General features: G+C 52.3%; 1 protein-coding gene across 2 annotated transcripts; it reads left to right on the top strand.

Annotated features, from left to right (window-relative positions):
• Positions 1-6,547: 6,547 nt before the first annotated feature.
• MOB3C (MOB kinase activator 3C) lies at positions 6,548-9,663 on the top strand (the record flags this gene model as incomplete). Of its 2 annotated transcripts, none has more annotated exons than XM_079725247.1 (3): positions 6,548-6,965; positions 9,024-9,187; positions 9,553-9,663. In XM_079725247.1, 3 exons carry the CDS (start codon positions 6,548-6,550, stop codon positions 9,661-9,663), a joined length of 693 nt encoding a protein of 230 aa, XP_079581373.1. The 2 variants fall into 2 exon arrangements, with proteins under 2 accessions (XP_079581373.1, XP_079581374.1); XM_079725248.1 differs by having other exon boundaries at positions 9,024-9,226; positions 9,551-9,580.
• Positions 9,664-19,374: the final 9,711 nt, after the last annotated feature.

Genomic DNA, 19,374 nt, shown 5'->3' with positions numbered 1-19,374 from the left:
CCTTTCCTGGCATAGGAGGGGCTGGGGAGTTCCCAGGGAGAGGTCACTCTGTATCAGTGGAGTCAGTGGGTACAGGCCCACAGAGGCAGGAGCAGGAAGCTGGTCTTGATAAGGCACTTGGAATGGTACGGCTGGAAGATGCTTTTGTGGTACAAATGGGGAAAAGTGAGGCCCAGAGAGGGGCAGAGGCTTTCCCAGAGACACAGAGCAGGGTAGGAGCCCAGGTCTGGACACCACTCCACTGCCACTTGGCTCTCCCATCAAGGAGCCTGGGCTGTGCAGTGGGAGAGGGTACATCTTCAACTAGGTCCTTGACGACTCCTGCCAAGCTTCAGAGATGGCCTTATGTGAGCACTTATCATACTCAGGACACAGTGTCAGGGAATAGTGCCTGTCCTGTGTAGGTATGCAGTGCTGTGCTATTACAGCATGCCATCAGAGAAGGCAGGAGTAACCCAAGGACACAGAGCTAATACATGGTAAAGCCTGGACCTTGTTCTCCAAGGTCTGGGTTTTCTCAGCCCCAAAAGAGCCTCCTGGAAGAACACAGTCTCTCTAGCCCAGACTGAGAGTCACAGGAAGGGGGTACGGGATGTTTGTGGGATCTGGGCTATCTCTGGCTTCTCCCAACCTTTCCACCTGCCTCCGATCCCACATGCCAGCCTGTCAGCTTGTATTGAGGCAGACACCCAGGGGCTCTGTTGATAAGCTGGGAACTTCTGAAGTTTCTTCAAAATAGATCATCTAAATTTCCCATAGTGTAAGATTCCATGCTTTTCACTCTTCAGCAAGCAAACTCCTGCCTATCTTATAAAACCCAGCTCAGAGGTACAGCAAATGACCATGTACAAAGCCACAGAGGGAGTCACATCACATTCCAAAGAATCTTACAGTCCATGATCTCTGACCACAATGAAATACAATTAGAAGTCAACAAGAGATATAAACCTCCCATAGGTTGAGAAACTAAAAAACACACTTCTAAATCATCCATGGGTTAAAGAGGAAATGACAATGAAATTATGAAATATTTAGAACTGAATGATAAGGAAAGCACAAGCAGTTTCTACTTCCTTTGTGAAGTCAAAGTCCCTGGGCCCACGTGCTGAGTATCTTCCACTGCCCCTCCAGATGCACTCCAACCTCCTCCTCCAAGCTCTAGGTCCCAGGAGGCTGACCTCTATGGGCTGCATCAACTGGTTCCCTTGTCCTTGGCTTCTGGTAGGATTTGGCCAATGAAGAAATCTTGCCAGAAATCAGAGGGAGGGAAGTGGGGCCCCTTTTTACCCCCAGTCCTTTGCAGTATGATTGCTGTGGGCTGGGTATGTCCCTTGAGCTCGGGCCACAGCTCTAGTCAGTAGTGCCATCCTCATGGCTCCCACTTTTACCCCTCCCTCCAGCTTAGGATAGACAGCAAAGGGCTACTAGTCCTTTGGTGATATGCTATCCCTGTGGTTTCCCTACACCCTGACTATACTTCTAAACACTGCTTTCTTTAAACTCTCCTCAAAGCACCCACTTTGGGTATTCCATTGTGTTTCACGCCAATAACTCCACACTTACCAAGTGCTCGCTGTCAGTCCATAACCGTGTTCTCACAACTGGATGACTAAGCTCTGACCTTGTGTTATCTCTGTGTCAGCACCTGTCAGCACCTGAGGCCAGCAACTGGGTCAGCTCCGTCACCTGCTCTCAGTGCACAGCCATGCTCAATAAAGGGTATTAATTAGGATATCACATAAATGAAGGACTAGGTTTGAATTCCTTCTGCATACACTAGAGCACGCAAATGTTGGCCTATAGAGGATCTGGGGCTGAGTTAAGACTCAGACGTCAAAAAAAAAGAGAGCTTTAGACTGGGATAAAAATAGGTATTCAACAAAAGAAAGAACCTTCAGTTCTATGAGCTAAGATTTTTAAGGATCCAGTGTGTTCTCATGCCATCCAGCAAGCAGAAGATCCAGACACAAGGGGAGCCCAGTGGGGCTTCTGTGCCAAGTAAATGCCCATCTCCTGCCTCGAGCTCTCCCTTAGCCCTGCGTGCTCACCTCTCATACCCCTCCAAGGTGACTTCTGTAGCCCACCTGTCTGCCTTGGCTCTCCCACCGTAGAAGGCCTCGAACCTTCCCTACCACCCTAGGGCAGAGCCAGCCAACTGGTCCCTGGGTCTGGGGCGCACCGTGTGCATTTTGTGCTGCGGCAGAATATTTGTCTACCCTCAGGGGAAGAACCCAAGTAGAAAAGTAGCAAAAGCAAATCAGGTCTTGAAGGCTTTGGATTTGGCTGGAAGAAAGGAAGGAAAGAAGATATCCCAAAGTGGGAACAGCTGGAACAAAAATGTGGTGGGGGAAATGGGGTGACTTCCGCCAAGGAGTGAGGAGAATCTGCCCAGCCTAAGCCAAGACCCCAGCCCTGGTGGGGGAGGTGAAAGTCTGTGATTTGAGCACTCTTGAGGGCCAGTCCTTTCAGTGCTGGGGTAAGGGACTCAGCTCATTGTACCCAAGGCATTCATTCATTAAGTGCCTGCTATGTGCCAGGCACTATGCCAGGAGCTGAGGGTATGGGAGTGCATAGTGATCTCGAGCTCAGGGACACACGAGACACAGAAGATTCTAGGAGGGCAAGGAAACCACCATTATCCAGCTCCAGACAGAAGCTGGGCTTGTCCCCATTTTACAGTCGAAGAAGTTGAGGCTGCCTCCTTGGCCCTCCTGAGAGGGCCAGCTCTTAGTCCTTTGCCCCTGGGAAGCTGGGGGAGCGATACAGACTCTCCGGAAAGGCGGGGGTATTGGGGTTGGGGGGGGTCCCCTCTCCCCGCCCCTTCCCCGCCCCGTGGCCGCAGCGTGGCCGGGCAGGGAGGGCCGGGGCGGAGTTCGCGTCGCCTGGGGGCGGGAGGGCGACGCGGGCTGGGCAGGCAGACGGGCGAGAGGACCGGCGCGGCCGGCGACGAGCAAAAGGAGGGGACCGCCTGCTGGGGATGTGACCTCGCGGCCAGACCAGACTCGCGCTAGCCCACCCGGCGGACCCCGTGAGTGAGTGCCCCTCGCGCCGCGCCGTGCACACGGCCCAGCCTCGTTTCCACTTTCATTTCTCCGGCCGTCCCGGCTTGGCACCGTCGCGAGGCGACCTGTGCCCGAGCAGGCTGGCCACAGCCCTCGGTCCGGGTCCGAAGCTCTGAGCTGGAAAGTCGGGGCTGGGGTTGAGGCGAGTCGGTGGAGGAGGGCGTGTCTTCGGAGGCGGAAATTTCAGGCCTGCTCCTCTGGGTCCTACGACCCGTCTGTCCCGGCGGCTGGGCTGGGGAGGGAGGGGCGTCAGGGGTCCTGGGAGAGGCCGAGGAGTGGTCGTAGGTGGCCAAGCGCCGTGGGGAAGAGCAGGGAGTCCTCGCCTCTACTTTTCTCTTGGATCTCTGCCCTCAGCCCTCCCGCCTGCCCCCACCCCCAACACACCAACACACACACACACACACACACACACACACACCACACACACACACACACACAACACACACACACAACACACACAACACACACACACCAGCACACACACAACACGCACACACACAACACACACACCACCACACACACACCACACACACACACACACACACACACACACCCGCACTACTCGAGGCTGGATTCTGGTTTCAGACTGGGGCCAAGATCCTGGGCCAGGCCTGGGGGAGTGGCAGGTGTGGCTGAGCATCAGAAGCAGGCAGGGCCCCTCTGTGGTCTTCATTTGGGAAACCCAGATGCTCACCCAGGGAGCGAGCCATCACTAGCCACTTTAGGAGTGAAAGGACATCCAGAGTTAGGAAACGGGGGCCAAGAGGGGGAATGGCCATGGTTTGGAAGTTCAGGGAGGGGACAGAGATTCTGTGAGAGTTAGAAACTCAGTAAACGGATGGGAGTGGGAAGTGAAGACAGACAAGTGGCATGGATACAAGGGCATCTATCCATCCCCCCACCCCCAAGCTTTCATTTTCCTGGGGAAAGACCCAGGCCTTGAAATTCTGCAGCAGGAAGGTGGGACTCTAGCTCACTGGTTAGGACACCAAAGTTGCTGTGGGGTGTGGGGAAGGCTCAGTGTGCTGGGGGAACAGGAATTAGGTTGGTCTAGTTGATGGGAAGATGCTTCCCCTTTCCCTCCACTCCCCTCCTTTCCCCTTATCTCCACCAGACCAGCGACCAGCCAGTGCAGGAAAATGGCCCTTTACTAGTTGTCATGCCCCACCTTATCCCAGTGTCCAGTTCTGCCATTGGAGATCCCCTGCCTGTAACTTGCTCTGTGAATGCAGTCTCCTCAAGTCCCCTTACTGGGCCTCAGTTTCCCCATCCATACAAGAAGTGGGTTGGGCCAGTTGATTTCTCAGGGCTATTTCAACCCTATGATTCTTGATTTTGAGCTTTCCTGAAAGCCTGAGCATCTGCTATGTGCCAGGCCCTGACTGAGGCTGGGGGGTGGGGCTGGTGGGGGACCAAATGGCCAAAGAGTAATCTCCACCCAAGGACAAAGAGATCTGGGTTCAGTAGAGGGGCTGTGGGAGGAGGTAGCATTCAACCTGACAGTTTGAGTCAAGCCAAGGGACCAGTGTAAGAAAACACACAGAAGCAGGAGTTGGGGGCGTGTTCAGGGATCAGGAAGAAGCCCAGGGTTGTTTCTGTAGGGAAATGAGGCAGGAAAGCTAGGGTGAGGTGTTGAATGCCAGGGTGAGGGTCTGTTGGTAGCTGTCACTGAGGGGGGCTGTGCAAAGGTGGAGAGCCCAGGGACCCAACCTAATTGCAGTCTGAATGATTTTGGAAGCTCCTGCCCCCAAGCAGAGTTTAGAATGCAGGCTGCAATTCAAGCATGGAAATCTCCTCTTGGATCCGGAAGTCCCACAGTGAGGACTTCTTTGGGTGAGAAGTTGAGGGGTAGGGGATGGATGACCTGCCACACCTTTGAGGTTTTTTCAAGAGGACAAGATCCTGCTGGGAGACCTGCCCCTACTCTCCAAACTCCTCTCATTTTACTTGACTTCCCCTTCTTGGCCTGTGTGTTGTGTGTTTTAGACTTCTCCACTAGCTTGACTTGTCTGACATGATGACCCACACGTACCTTTGGTTACACCCAATTGTCACCTTGTTCCCACCCTCCCTTCCCCAAACCTGTCCCAGGATTTCTAGAGATGTGAGAAAGGAAAATACTCCAGTGTCAGCTCTGAGGTCAAGGCCAGGCTTTGTGGCTGTATTCAAGCCTCAGTCTAGGGTTAGAGTCCAGGACTCAAATTGACCAGGGTCAGGGCCAGGTCATAATTCAGCCTCCAGCCAAAAAGCTCAGTGTTTAGCCTACACTCAGCCTTAGTGCTCAGTCTGGGGTCAGGATCAGTGCTCATGTGGCTAAATTCCAGTGGGTACTTGGCTCTGCATTTCCCAAGAGCTCACACATTCACAGGGGAGATGAGGTGACTACCCTGGAAGCCCCAGGAACTTGGCCTGTGAGTGACTGAGGAAGTTGCATGGCCCAATTCATGCCTGCTGTAGGGGTCACCCAGCAGTGGTGGATGAGACTAGAACCCAGGTCTCCAGCCTCAAAGACTGGGGCTCTTATCACCGTCCCCAAAGTCTGTTCGGAGACTGAGATCCTTCAATTCTAAGAGGCAAAGCAAATCCTTCTGAATTCTGGATGGGCCCAGCTGGGTGATTTGACTGCATTTTCCTACCTTCCAGTGCCAGGCACATAGTATGTGCTCTAGGAATGTCTACTGAATGTCAGGTGCAGTGGGAGGGGCCACCGGCTGTTCTGGTTTGTGTTTCAGGCTGGAGGAGGCTAGCTTGGGAGGAAGGATCTCCAGCCACTGCTGGAGGAAGTGGTGCCCTTCTAGACCTGCCACCTCCCCCTCCCTCCAGTGCCTGCAGCCACACTCAGAGGCCACCCAGCTGGCCATATGAGAGCTTTTTCCTTTCAGGGTAATAAAAGGAAAGTACATTTTTGGTAGAAAAGTCCCTCATGCTCCCTGGGAATCCCCGGTGGCCGGATGGACTGTGGGATATCTCAGAGGAAGCCGAGGGCGGGGGCTCTCCCCCTACCCCCAGGACAATGCAGGCCGGCTCTCCCACGCTTTACCAACTAGCCTATGGGATCCCCAGAGGTCATCTTGTGCAGGCCCCTGCCTCCTGCAGGGGCCTCTGCCTGCAGGAAGCCTCTGCCAGCTCTCTAATGGTTCACAGCAAGTCTGAGGAGCACCTGTCTGGAGCCCAGGCCCAGCCCTCTCTGAGACACAATGAAAGTGGAGAGGAAACTAAACAAGATGGGAGGGCTGTGGACGCTTGGCAGGGGGAGCTAGGGTATCTGGAAATAGGGCAGGATGCTGGACTGTGGGGATGAGGAGGATTTAGATTCCAGGCAGAGAATTCCAGGCCAAAAGCCGAGAGGTGGGAGGGAAATGATGTGTTGGGAAGTCAAGCCCATTTGGTAAGGACCTGACCACCATGCTCCCCCATGCCCTTGGCCCTGGCAGGGCATCCGCAGGGCCTGCCCCTGGACCCCTGGCCCTCGGCCCATCCTGGCCATGGCGCTGTGCCTGAAGCAGGTGTTCGCCAAGGACAAGACGTTCAGGCCGCGGAAGCGCTTCGAGCCGGGCACACAGCGCTTTGAGCTGTATAAGAAGGCACAGGCGTCGCTCAAGTCGGGTCTGGACCTGCGCAGTGTGGTGAGGCTGCCACCGGGCGAGAACATCGACGACTGGATCGCCGTGCATGTGGTGGACTTCTTCAACCGCATCAACCTCATCTACGGCACCATGGCCGAGCGCTGCAGCGAGACCAGCTGCCCGGTCATGGCCGGCGGGCCCCGCTACGAGTACCGCTGGCAGGACGAGCGCCAGTACCGGCGGCCGGCCAAGCTCTCAGCGCCGCGCTACATGGCGTTGCTCATGGACTGGATTGAGGGCCTCATCAACGACGAGGATGTCTTTCCCACGCGCGTGGGTGAGTGCCGCCTGGCAGGCAGGTCAGGCCTGGCTAGGGAGGAAGGGAGCCAGCGGGGCCCATCACGCAGATGAGGCATTTAGCTTGATACAGCCAAGAGGAAACGGAGGCTCAGGGAGATCGTGTCTGCTCAAGATCAGGCATCTTGAGCTAGGGCTGCCTGGCTCCCAGTTTGGGGCCTCTTTTTGTCTGAAGCTTGAGTGTCTCTCCAGGGAACACCCTGGCAAGACCACTATGATTCTCAAAACCTTCCAGAACAGGTGCCTCAAGGTGCTCCTAGCAGGTTGCCCTGCTTGGGCTGATCTGACTTGCTGCCTCCTGGGAGTCCCCTCTGACTCCTGGCCCCAGGAAAGGGAAGGGGGTGGGGCCCCATGGGGGCCAGACGGTATCTCCTCCTCAGTGGGCTCTAAAGGCAGAATTTTCCCTTGTCAAGCCCAATCCATGGAGCCTTTTCTTTTCTTAGCTGGGCAGCCTGGGCAGGTGAGGGTGGGGAGAGGAGATGAATGATGTCATCCTGGCCTGGCTTCCCCACCCAAGGGCAGCAAGACAAGGTATTGGCTCAGGAGCTGAGCAGGCATGACCCTGTGTTCATCACAGCAGCCGCGCCCCACCTGGCCTCCTGTTCATCTGTGTTAAGGCTATGGGAATCAGAGATGGGCGGGGCAGGGTGGTCAGGCCCAGAGGGGAGAAGTCTGAATGCTGAGGGCCTTGAGTCACAAATCAGTGCCCACGCCCCTCCCCAGTCGGTGGCCTTCCATTTCCTGCACTATCACGTCCAACATGGGTATCTTCATTTCACATGAGAGGAAACAGGCCGAGAGAGGGACAGTGCACCGAATCAGGAGGGACTCAGAACCAGCTCAGGTCTCTTGAGGCCCAGGGCCCCACGTCTAGATGGACAGGACAAGTCTGAGGGACCTGGGCTGGGCCTGGAAGGGCTCACAGGGAGACAGGGCTCAGCCTCACCCGAGAGCAGTGAGGAGGGGGAAGGGCCTCATGGAGTGGGGTGAGTCAGTGTGGGCCTGCGTCTGACCGCTTGTTCCCTTCTAGCCTTCACCCCCAGGCCTGTGAGATCCCAGGTGCCTGTGCCTTAATCCTGGGATGGCTCTGCCACAGCAGAGAAGAGAGAGTAGCCACCAAGTTCTCCACCGTGAGCATGGGGGACTGTACAGAAATTGTGCCTTTTTCGCAGGTCCTGGACCTTGTCTCTGGCAGGGTCTGTGGCATTTATCTCTGAGGGGTGCTGCAGTGCAGTGCAAAGAGGGCTTGAATCCTGCCTCCAGTCTGTACTAATTAATAGTTGTGTGGCCTTGGGCAAGTGGTTCCACATTTATGCACCTCTGTTTTATCATATCTAGAATGGCTGCCATACCCATTATCATACCAGGCCAAAGGTGCAAAGGACCCAGCACAGGGCCTGGCTCACAGATGGAAGGTTCTTGTGAGTCTTATTGACTATTTGAAGGACTGAGAGATATATGAACTTGTTCATGAAGATTTAGTAATTCTCAGGATTGGCGTCTAGGGCCTGCTGTGTGAATGTTGCGAAGGGGAAGGAGTCGGTAGGGCTGGAGAGGCAGGTCAGGATCAGATCATGAAAGGCCTTGAGCAGGTGCCATGCTGGGAAGTTAGAACTCAATCCTGAAGGCCCATATTTTTAAAAATGGACCCCAGATATTGATGAACTCTCCTTGGAATTGCATCCAAGGGTGTTGTGTGCGAGCACCTACAGATGCACATGTTTCTGGGGAGAGTTTTGGCATAACTTCCATTATAGTCTAAGAAGGGTTGGTCAGTGACCCAACAAAGTAGCAGAGTCCTGTTCAGGGTGATGGGACAATCAGAAGATGATTTGTATTTCAGCAGAGGAGAGGCACAGTGCTTCATTAAAAAGGGAAGTATGGGAGAAAGCAAACCTTGATCTCTGTTTCCCACAGGGAAGTGTGCTAGGGAAGAGGCCATCTTGGGCAAAGGCTGCCTGTGGGGGGGAGGGCAGGGTTGGGCAGAGTTTCATCATCAGATTGCTGATGCCCCACATCTGCCCATCCCGCCCCCTAGGAGTTCCCTTCCCCAAGAACTTCCAGCAGGTCTGCACCAAGATCCTGACCCGCCTCTTCCGCGTCTTTGTGCATGTCTACATCCACCACTTCGACAGCATTCTCAGCATGGGGGCCGAGGCGCACGTCAACACCTGTTACAAGCACTTCTATTACTTCATCCGCGAGTTCAGCCTGGTGGACCAGCGGGAGCTGGAGCCACTGGTGAGGCCAAGCCCCCACTGCCCTCCCCAACCAGAGCTAGCCTCTGAGTTTTCAGATCCGAAGGCTACCTGCTTTAAGAAAATCCAACATCCAAGTGGATATGTTAGGGGACCGCAATTCATTTAACAATGGATTTTGCACTTTAATAGCAACTTCATTCAAGTATCAGTTTACAAACACAGATCTGCAGCCTGGAGTTGGGAGGCGGTGGCGGCGGGAAGGGGCCAGGCTCAGGTAGAAGAGTAGCTGGGCCCTGTGGTTTGGAAACGGGCTGCCTGGCAGGTTGAGCTCTGACTGACCCCTCCCCACCTTGTGTCTCTGCAGAGGGAGATGACAGAGCGGATCTGTCACTGAGCCCAGACCTGGACCTTGTTGCCCATCAGATGGACCATCTGAACACAGAGTGGCCAGGGGGGGGACCCTCAGAAGTCTGGTAGCAGAGGGACCTGAAGGCCCTGGGGCCCCTCCACACACCCAAAGCCCCTGGACTTCTGGTTCTCAGGAGTCTGCCCACATGTCCCCCTGACTGTGAGTGGAGTAGGGAAGAGCTTAAAGGTGGGCAGACAGGTAAAAAGGAGCAGCTAAACCCTTAGCATGAAGTCTAGTCTGCTCTGACACTTGACCCTTCCACGGTGGTTGCCAAGCCTGTTTGGGGAACGTGGATGTGGCTGAAGTGACGGCAAGAAAGATGCAAGAGCATGAGCAGCCTGTGTGTGAGTGGACACGGATGACATGTGTATATCGGTGTGTATGTGTATGATTTTGACTGTGGGGTGTGTCTGTGAGAGCTACGTGCCTTAGACTGTTCCTGGCACATAGTAGGTCCTCCATAAATGTTACGTAAATTGATGGATGGATGGAAGGGAGGAAGGAAGGAAGGAAGTAGGGATTAGGGCCATCGGACCATGACCACTTAGGAATGATGACGAGTCAGTCTCCCCATTTGGTGTGTCTGACTATGTGTGTAAGTGCACAAACTGTGGTTGTAGATGTAGCTCCATGTTTGAATCTTCCAGGCTACCATCTTCCATCAGCATGAGTTCTGGGGAGCTACTGATGGGGGGAGGTAGGAAGGGGGGCCCTGCCCTGACTAAAATCCTGGCCCACCATAGGTTCTGATTTGCTCAGCTAGAGATGCCCAGGAGCTGTCATTTCCCTCATCCCTCTGCCTCCAGGAGGCCTGATTATAGATAGCCTCATGGGCGTCAGGGGTGATTCTTCATATCCACAAAGATCCCCAGTCCTTAAATCAGGAATCATATACTCCAATCTAGCTTCCTGAATCTCCAGATGTGGTTGTGAGGATCTGAAGCCCAGCACAAGATAATCCTCCAACCCACAAAGCTAGTGAGCTTGAATTGGGAAGCTCCGGAGCCTTATCTCCCGCCTGGGACATTGAGGACCACATAGCTGTGAATGGGCTCTTCCAGGCTTGGAGAGCCCCCATCCTGCAAGTACCTGCCTCCTTCCCAACCATCCCTGAAACATTCCAGCTGGTTGGATCTCAGAGCATAGCTGTCCACAGAGAAACTGGCATGTTCATTCAGCACTTATTACTCAGCACCGCCATGCCCAGCCCTGCGCCCAGACCCACAGGTGGGGAAACTGAGGCAGGGTCAAGGCCCTCCTCTCCTGGAGACTCCAGGCTGGGGGGCCAGGATGGAGAGCCAGAAGGAATCTGAGGATCATCCAGTCTCACTCACAGAATCATCCACGTACATGGGAGGAAACTGAAGCCAGAGGAGAGGCGGGAGAAACTGTCCAAGGCCTCCCAGCAAAGCTTTTGTGGAGCTGGAGCGGAAACCAGGGGTTCTGACTCCCACCCCTGGCCTGTGGATTGCTACACAGGGAAATGAGATGCACTCCAAAGGAGGGTTTGACAGCCCCTCTCCAGGATACAACTGTTCCTGCTTTGAGCAAGGATTTCTAGCCTGATGCCAGAGTGCCCCACCACCCCTGTGGTCTGCTGGGGTTGTCTGCTGAGCCAAACCTCCAAAATCATGCCCCTCTCCATGGCCCCGCAGCTGCCAGATCTCTGGGGAAGCAGATGGGGCTCCTGGGTCCAGCCAGCTGGACCTGGGACAGCTGCCTCCAGAGAAGTTCCCGAGGGAAGCACTGGCCCAGCAGCTTTGCCAGAAGCTCTGGTGTGAGGGGGGGTGGGGGGGGCGGTGTCAAAAGATTCTGCCAAGGAGGACTGTGGATTGGAAGATGGAGTCTAGGCTATGGCCAGTGCTGATTACGCGGCAGGGGGCGGGGGATGTATTTTTTTGTGAAACAGAGGGAAATTTTATTGTTGTTATTTTTGGTAAAATAAAGGAGGCAAACTAAAGGCCCTGGTGGGAAGCTGTGGTCTGGGTGCCACATGGCTCCTGGGCAGGCTGTAGAAGGAACTGGGCCAGAATGGGGCAGGGAGGGCTTTTTGTCCTGAGGTCCTGGGCCATGTGGAGGGCTGGCTGATGTGGTCATGTCTGGCCCAGCTCTCCAGGGTGGAGTCACCAAAGTTTTCCCAGGGCTCTGAGAATCCTAGACCCAGAATTCCTGGGCTAGGCTAGGAACCTCAGAGTGGGGAGGGCTGGCCCTTGCCTTCGGGGAACTCAGTCTCTTGGGAAAGTCTTTCCTTGTTTCAGCTCAGGTCACCTGGCACTGGCTACTCTCACTCCACCCCCTTAATCTGGGTGGTTTATTGGAGCTAATGGGTTAAGGTACAGGGCAGAAATACAGCCCTAACTGTAATCACAGCAGAGGAAACGCTTCTCAAAAGAAGGCTGTCTGTCGGGTGCTGGCTAGAGCTCCAAGTGGTGGCAAGACATGGGGCTGACTCCTGAGCTTCTTCCCCAGGAGACACATGACGCTCTTAGCTCAGGTCTTGCTGTCAGTCCACTGCCCCTTACCCTCAACTGCCCAGCCAAGAGTTGAAAACCAGCTTGGTTCTTAAGAGTCAGCAAAGGCCCACCTAGAGCTCTTCCTTCTACCTGAGAAGGAGTCAGCCTGGCTTTGTGCAGTGCCTCTCCTGGGAGACAGAGACCTGGGTTCCAGTCCCAGCCCAGCCCCCAAGGTACTCTGGCATGTACTTCATGATCAGGTGTGGGAGTGAGGGACTTATGGATCTCTAAGCTCCTTCATTACAGTCTGTGGATCATTCACAATAATAACTAATACTATGTGTTAGGTACAGCTCTAGATGCTTGACATATAATAGCTTGTTGAATCGTTTGTCTTTGGCTAGCTGCCTAGCTCCCTTCCTGATGCCCGGTATCCCTCCCTTCATTGCTGTAGGATCTGTAAGGCCCTGCACTCTGCAGCCCCTTCTTCTGGCTTACCAGAGGAGGCCCCAGTCCAGCATTCTAAAAGGTGGCTCTGCTTGCATACCTCCTATGACAGGTCACACACTACCTCCTCAATTACTGGACAGCTTAGACTCTTAGAAACTTCAGGCTCTGGGATCATAGTTGTTCTGGAATACACCATATGAGCATGGACTTATCTCAGAACTGTGTGGCCAAGGCCTGCACCTTACATGAGAATGTCTGAATACATCAGGAAGCCCTCACAAAACTTCTTTGAGAAATTCAGAGAGGGATGCTTGGAGAAGACAGAGAAAGGAGAAGATAAAAGAGAGAGCTGGGCTTCCCTGGTGGCGCAGTGGTTGAGAGTCCGCCTGCCGATGCAGGGGACACGGGTTGGTGCCCCGGTCTGGGAAGATGCCACATGCCGCGGAGCGGCTGGGCCCGTGAGCCATGGCCGCTGAGCCTGCGCGTCCGGAGCCTGTGCTCCGCAACGGGAGAGGCCACAACAGTGAGAGGCCCGCGTACCAAAAAAAAAAAAAGAGAGAGAGCTGAGGCCTCAGCTACACAGATAAAAGAGCCCCCATAGGGCAAAACTTGGCAGGACAGGATCCTTGGAGAGGCAATGTATTGAAGGTAGAGGGATAGTTTGGCTCGCTTCCTCATTCCCTGCTCCAAATATTCTTATGGATCTTGAGCCAACAGGAAAACAAAGCCGTCTGCAGCCTAGCTGCCCAGCCATTCTCCCCACCTTGGAGCAGAGCATTCACCTGCTGAGTAAAAGATGCCCCACCACCCTTGGCCCCCAGGAACACGGCAGCCTCTTGGAAGTTTCCTGCTGCCACTCCCACTGCCCCACTATCAGGAGTTGTGTAGAGTGTGTGGTGAAGGGAGCCACAGGCATGGCTGGAGCTCCATCTGATTTGGGGAGCCCTTCCTTAAGCTGTTCCTCCTCTGAGCCCCCCAGAGCCCTCATCTCTGCTGTTAACTGAACTTGGTTGCCATGCAGGGAACACAGCAATTTTGAGAACCTGGGTTGGAACACAGACCTGAGTGACTGAGGATCATCTAGCTATTGAGACATTCAGGGAACAGAGATGGGAACAGGCCAGCGCGGCCTCTGAGGATTTGAAGCTTGGATGGGCCTGGAAGGTGATGGTGGGAGAGGTCAACTTACACAGGGGCTTTCAGGTTGAACTGAGAGATTCTGGAAGTGACTTACTTAATACAGAAGCTTGGGAGAACCCGCCCTGCCTCCAGCCGTCACCCAGACTGGGAAATCTAGCAAAGCCTTGAATGTTCCCTATTGTTCCAGACCTCCAGACCTCCTTCCATCATACAGATGAGAAGACTGAGCCTAGAAGGGGAAAGGGAACGAACATTTGTCGGGTGGATGATGGGAAGGAAGTCCAAGAGGCTCTTTCACGAGCATTGCTCGCCAGACACTCACAGCAATCCTGAGACAGGCAGGGAATGGATGTTTACTTCCATTTCACAACGGAGCAAACACACTCAGTTAGGGCCTACCTTAAGCCCAAGGCAGCACTCTCACTCCCTCATCACACTTGCAGCCTGGGGGAAGGTCGGGGGTTGGTTGAAATATTAATTTATTTGCAGGTAGTTTTCTGCAAGAAATGAACTTTTTACGTTTTTTATTTTAAACCACCATTACCTACTGGGGGTAATACTTTACTCAAAGAGAAACTCTCACGGTGAAAATACAGGCACGCAAACCTTTTAAGAAATTTTACAGAATTCGTTCTCGTTTTTAAAAAGACTGGCAGCATTTCCCCATATGTAAAAGGGATTTTAAAAATTCCTTCCCGGCATGCAGAAGCGCTCGGTAAATATAATTATACCTGCTGCTGCCGTGCCTCCTCCCTTCTTGCGCTTCCCGGGTTTCCCGACCTCCACTCGGGAAAGGCACTGCCAGAAGGAGCTAAGCCCCGCCCCTTATCCCAGCAACCTCCCCGCCCTTCACCCGTCACGCCTGCGCAGTTTGCTTAGCCCACACTCGCTGGGCGTAGCCATCAGGGCGCAGGCGCAGCTCCTCCCTACACGCCGTCGGGCCCACCCCTCGGGGTAGTATATCTTCTTCCGTGTTCTTGGCTGAGCGAGCTGCTGCCTGGGTGTGCGTGACAGGCCCTGCCGGGAGTCAGCTGAGGTAAGGTCCAGACAGCGAGGTTTCCCTGCCAGTGAAATGGTGCGGGGAGGGTGGTGGATTTGTGAATGAGTCGTGTGCCTGGGACGGAGTAGTCGGCGCTTTCAGAACGGCCCGAGGTCACGACCGGATTCTGCTGCGGGGGGCGGGGACAGCTGAAGGGGACGCTTCTTTAGGGCTCTCCTTTGGCAGCGCTCCGTTTGGGACGAGCTCTGGGTGCAGCGTGTGTTTCCGGTCCGGGCTCAGCCTGTGCCTAGGGTCGGGGCTTGGGTTGTGACAGGTGTCTGAGGTCGGAGCTCATCCTGGGGCCAGCTTGAGACTCAGTCCCTATCAGGCTATATGGCTGGGCTCAGGGCTCAGGCAGTCCAACGTCATGAATAGTTTTTCATGTGAGGAATTTATCATATCTGTGTACTCCATTATTTTAAAGTTAGATGTTTTCATTTAAAAGCTCCTGACCTAGGTGGGTCGCTGTACAGTGAGGAGAGAGAGTAGTGTCAGGTACCGTCTCTCTCCTTAGGGAGTTTCCAGGCTACCTGTCAGATGGTCAGTAGCAGATCAGAGGCCATCGCTGGTGACAGGATTGAAGTGTTGGAAGTGCTTGAGTTTGGGTCAGGCAGTCCTGGGTTCAGATCTCACCTCTGCCACTTCCTAGCTGTGTGTTCTCGGGAAAGTCTCCTCTCAGAGCTTTAGTTTCTCTTGTATTAAAAGAGCTTAGGAGGGTCATTGTGAAGGTTGAATGGGATTACGTGAGTCACCTTGTATGGCACCTGTCATGAATTGGGTGCTGAATATTTGACACATGAAATGGGTGTGATATCTAGGAATTAGGTCATTTTGGACTAGGGTACTTTAGAGAGGCCTTGGGGGAAGAGTTAAGGTGACTTAGGTCTTGAAGCCTCAGTGGGATTTATAGGTGGAACTGACCTTGCAGGTTGGGTCAGTGCTTACTGACCAGTGCCCATGTGCCCAGCACTGTGCTGGGCATTTCATATATATTGTTTCACTAGATCCTCAGCCTCTGACCAAGTGCTTTCAGCCCCACTGTACTTAGCTTCAGCCCCTGTAAAGAAGGCTTGGCTGGAAGTGATGTAAAGAGGAGATCCAGGGTTGGTCTTTTATGTGGAGCTGGGCCAGGTGGAGACTTTGGTGCTCCCTCCCCAGCTTCTCCCACATCAGCTCTTCCTGTTCTGTGATCCATAGGGTTAATTGGGGTTTTGACTTTGTCTGGAAGTCCTGTTATGCTAGCAGATTTTGACGGTTAACGGGCCTGGCAAGGGAACACCTCTTAAATTCAGATTACATGAAGCTGAACCTGGGCAGAGAGAAGCTCTGTGAACAGGAGCTGTTGGATTCTGGAACATACTTATGAAGCTTCCCATAGTAATCTAGTAATTTGGTTCCTTTTGCATCCTTTTCATGGGTGCCCATGTGATTTTCCTGAGACAGTGTTCTCATCATGTTATATCTCTGCTCAGAAACCTTGGTGGGCCTCATTGCCTGCCATATAGACGTTGGACTCTTCAGCCTCGTGGATGAGTCCCTCCATAATCTGTTCCCAAATCTCTCTCCTGCCCTGTTTCCCTTTGTTCTCCCAAACCTGCACCCTGTGGCCCAGGCAAAATAAACTAGTTTGGTTTTTTTTTTCTCGAGTACTCCCTGCATGTTCCTTTGCCTAGATTCCGTCTTCCTGAGGTTCCCACCTCCCCATCTTTCAAGGCCCGTGTCTCATGTAGCTTGTCATTGAAGCTTCTGTGGTCTCCCCTACTGGATTAGTTGCCCCCTTCCCATCTTCCGTAGCAGGGGCTACACCTCAAATATAGCTCTTATTACAGTCTGCTTTGGGATGTGTCACCCCATATGTACTCTGACTACATTGGTGGAAAGGGATCATGTCTGTTTCATACCTCCTCTGCCTAGCACATAGTAGGCCTCTGCAGTGTGTTCAGTCGAATGAGTCAGTGACATTTTTTATTTACTCGCTTTGGTCTTTGTTTTATGAGCTTTCATGTTCAGAGTGGGCCTTTATGTTCTTCCTTCTCTTTGTGCCTAAGGAGGGCCCTAGTTTAGATTGATGGTGCCCTAACTGATGCCTAATCCACAGGCATCAAAGGTAAGAAAGTGCAGGAATTCTGCACAAGGCAGGATTCTTCATTGCTGCTATTGTTTTCAGGCTCTTGTCTTGCCTTTGCTGTGAGTTTTGTTGGCAGGGAGGTGGTTCTCTGTTCAGGAACCTGCAGTGAATGTGTTATAGTTCACACAGGGGAAGGTGCACAGGTGGTTTACTAATCAATTGTCCTGGCCTTGCCTTGGTCTCGGCCCCTCTCTTCTGGGAACCAGCAGCTACAATTTTTCCTTGCCAACAGCTTCAGCATCTGGAACAGAAGGCTCTTTGTTGATCATAGAAAAATATACCTCGTTGAAGGTAGAAGGAGCTTGGGATCCATCTGGTTCTACTTCAGTTTTACAGATGGAGAGAGGCCCACAGAGGGGAAAGGACTTGATCAAGATTGGACAAGACATCAGTCAGTGGTGGAGATAGTACTAGAAGTGAAAAGTCCTGACTCTTGTTTTTTCCAGTCTACTACATTATAATACAATTCTAACATTTATTGAGTACTTACCATGCGGCAGATACTGTTTTAAGCGCTTTTTATGTAACATCTCAAAACTCTATGTTTTACAGACTTAGAAACTGAGACAGAAATCATTCAGATCTATTTTCGGGTTCCCCAACTCTGCTTTTTAATATGGTTTTAATGACTGTCGTCTCCTAACCAGTGGGGTGGAACAGTTCTCCAAGGTCACCCTACCTCCATGAGTGAGAGACGTCCTCCCAGCCACGTCTCCCTGTACCCTGAAGAGATGTCTTGAGAGGAGTCCAGAGTGTGTTGAAAGAAAGGATGAAAGAATGAAGCAAACCAACATGAGTATTGGTAGCTCTTAGTTTAGGACTATTAGTATACTTTAAAAATTGCATGTTGATCAAGTCAGGCAGTGAAAGCAGAATTTTAGAGTAAACTCACTCCAGGATCTTTCTGTAAAGATGCACAGTCAATGGTGGCAAGATTCAGTTTAATAAACGCATATTGAGCTCTTGCTATATACAAGACCCAGGTATTGAGAAATATACACAGAGGAGAACAACACATTTCCTGCCCTCCTATAAGTAGTTCTCTTTTTTTTTCCAATGCACATTCATTTTTTTTATTAGTTATCTATTTTATACTTATTAGTGTATATATGTCAATCCCAATCTCCCAATTCATTCCACCACCACCACCCCCAGTAATTCTCCTCCTAGAGCCTTCTCCCTCCAGTGTTGTTGGCAAGGTAGGTAAGTACATAAATAACTGAAATCAGACTGACTATCGTAAACGTAGTAAAGAATGTAAACAAAGTGGGAGTTTGGGAAAAGGAGAAATCAATCCCAACACGACCGAAGAGGGTCTAGAAAGGATTCCTGAAGGTGGAAAATTTATGTTGGGCCTTAGAGGAGGTTCATTCCTGTGAGAAAGAACAGCTTGAGCATGGGTCTAGAGGGTGTGTGTGTGTGTGTGTGTGTGTGTGTGTGTGTGTGTGTGTGTGTGTTGGGGAAGAGGAATGGAGTTGGTGAGGAAGGGAAATAGCTGAAATGATTGATTGTGGCCAAAATGTAGAGAGGGGTATGGGAAGAATAGTGCTAACATTTATCCAGTCTCTACTCTGCTTTGTGGCCAAGAGTATATTAGATGCACTATAATTTATTTAATCCTCAGAATCCTGTAACAAGGAGATATTTAGCCCCAAGTTAAAGATGAAGAAACTGGACCTCAGAAAGATTAAAGTGATTTGCCCAAGGTCATGTAGCTAGTAAGTGACAGAGCTTGGTCCAAACCTAAGAGTGTTGGGTTCAAAGATCCATGTTCTTTTCATTATGCTGCAAGGCTCTAAATGCCATGACTGGGGCTCTGTTTATTCTGGCTGCAGAATGGAGGCTAGTCTGGGGCAAAGGAAGTCTGAGAATGGGGACATCAACAAGGAAGCTGTTGGAATAGTTCAGTCCAGGCTTAAACTGTGAGCCACTGACTCAGTATGGTAGTTGCCTGGTCTAGGTCTGCTTGATTGGTTTACTATGTGAGCATTTTGTCAGCTCCTGTAGTACCATTAATCAGTTCATTGCCATCTCAACTACTAGAATTTTAGAATCAGTCTACAGAGGCTGCTGGCGCCTTGGTATTTCAGGCACAGGTTCTAATGTGAGTTTAACAGTTCATTACAAGAGTGCCTGGGGAGGGAGCCCATTTGGCACATACTGTTCCTTCATTTTCTCACCCTCAAATTCAACAAGAATCTATAATGGAGGAAAGAGGACTCCACTTGCAGTCAAGAGGCTGGCATTCAAGTCCTGGTTGTGCTCGTTAGCATCTGTGAATCCTCACACCTTAGCTTCTTTCTCTGGAATATGGGGGGTATTTTTGGTTCACATCTGAGATCTCTTCTCTTGCTGATGTCATGTGTTGCTTTGTTCTTCCTGGCTTGGGGCAGTATAAGGAAGTAGCTGAGAATATGAACTTGGATTCAGAGGGGCTAAAGTTTAAATTCCAGCCTGTCACCCTTCTTACAGGGAGACAGTAGTTAGTAGACTCTGCGTTGAACTGCCTGGGTTTGAGTCCTGGCCCTGACACTTGCTAGCTGTGTGACTTGGGCAAGTTATATAACCT

This window comes from Hyperoodon ampullatus (assembly GCF_949752795.1).
Source record: "Hyperoodon ampullatus genome assembly, chromosome: 2".
NCBI classification, from domain to species: Eukaryota; Metazoa; Chordata; class Mammalia; order Artiodactyla; family Ziphiidae; genus Hyperoodon; species Hyperoodon ampullatus.
Note: the sequence above shows the minus strand (reverse complement) of the source record. Positions and strands in the feature narration are given on the sequence as shown.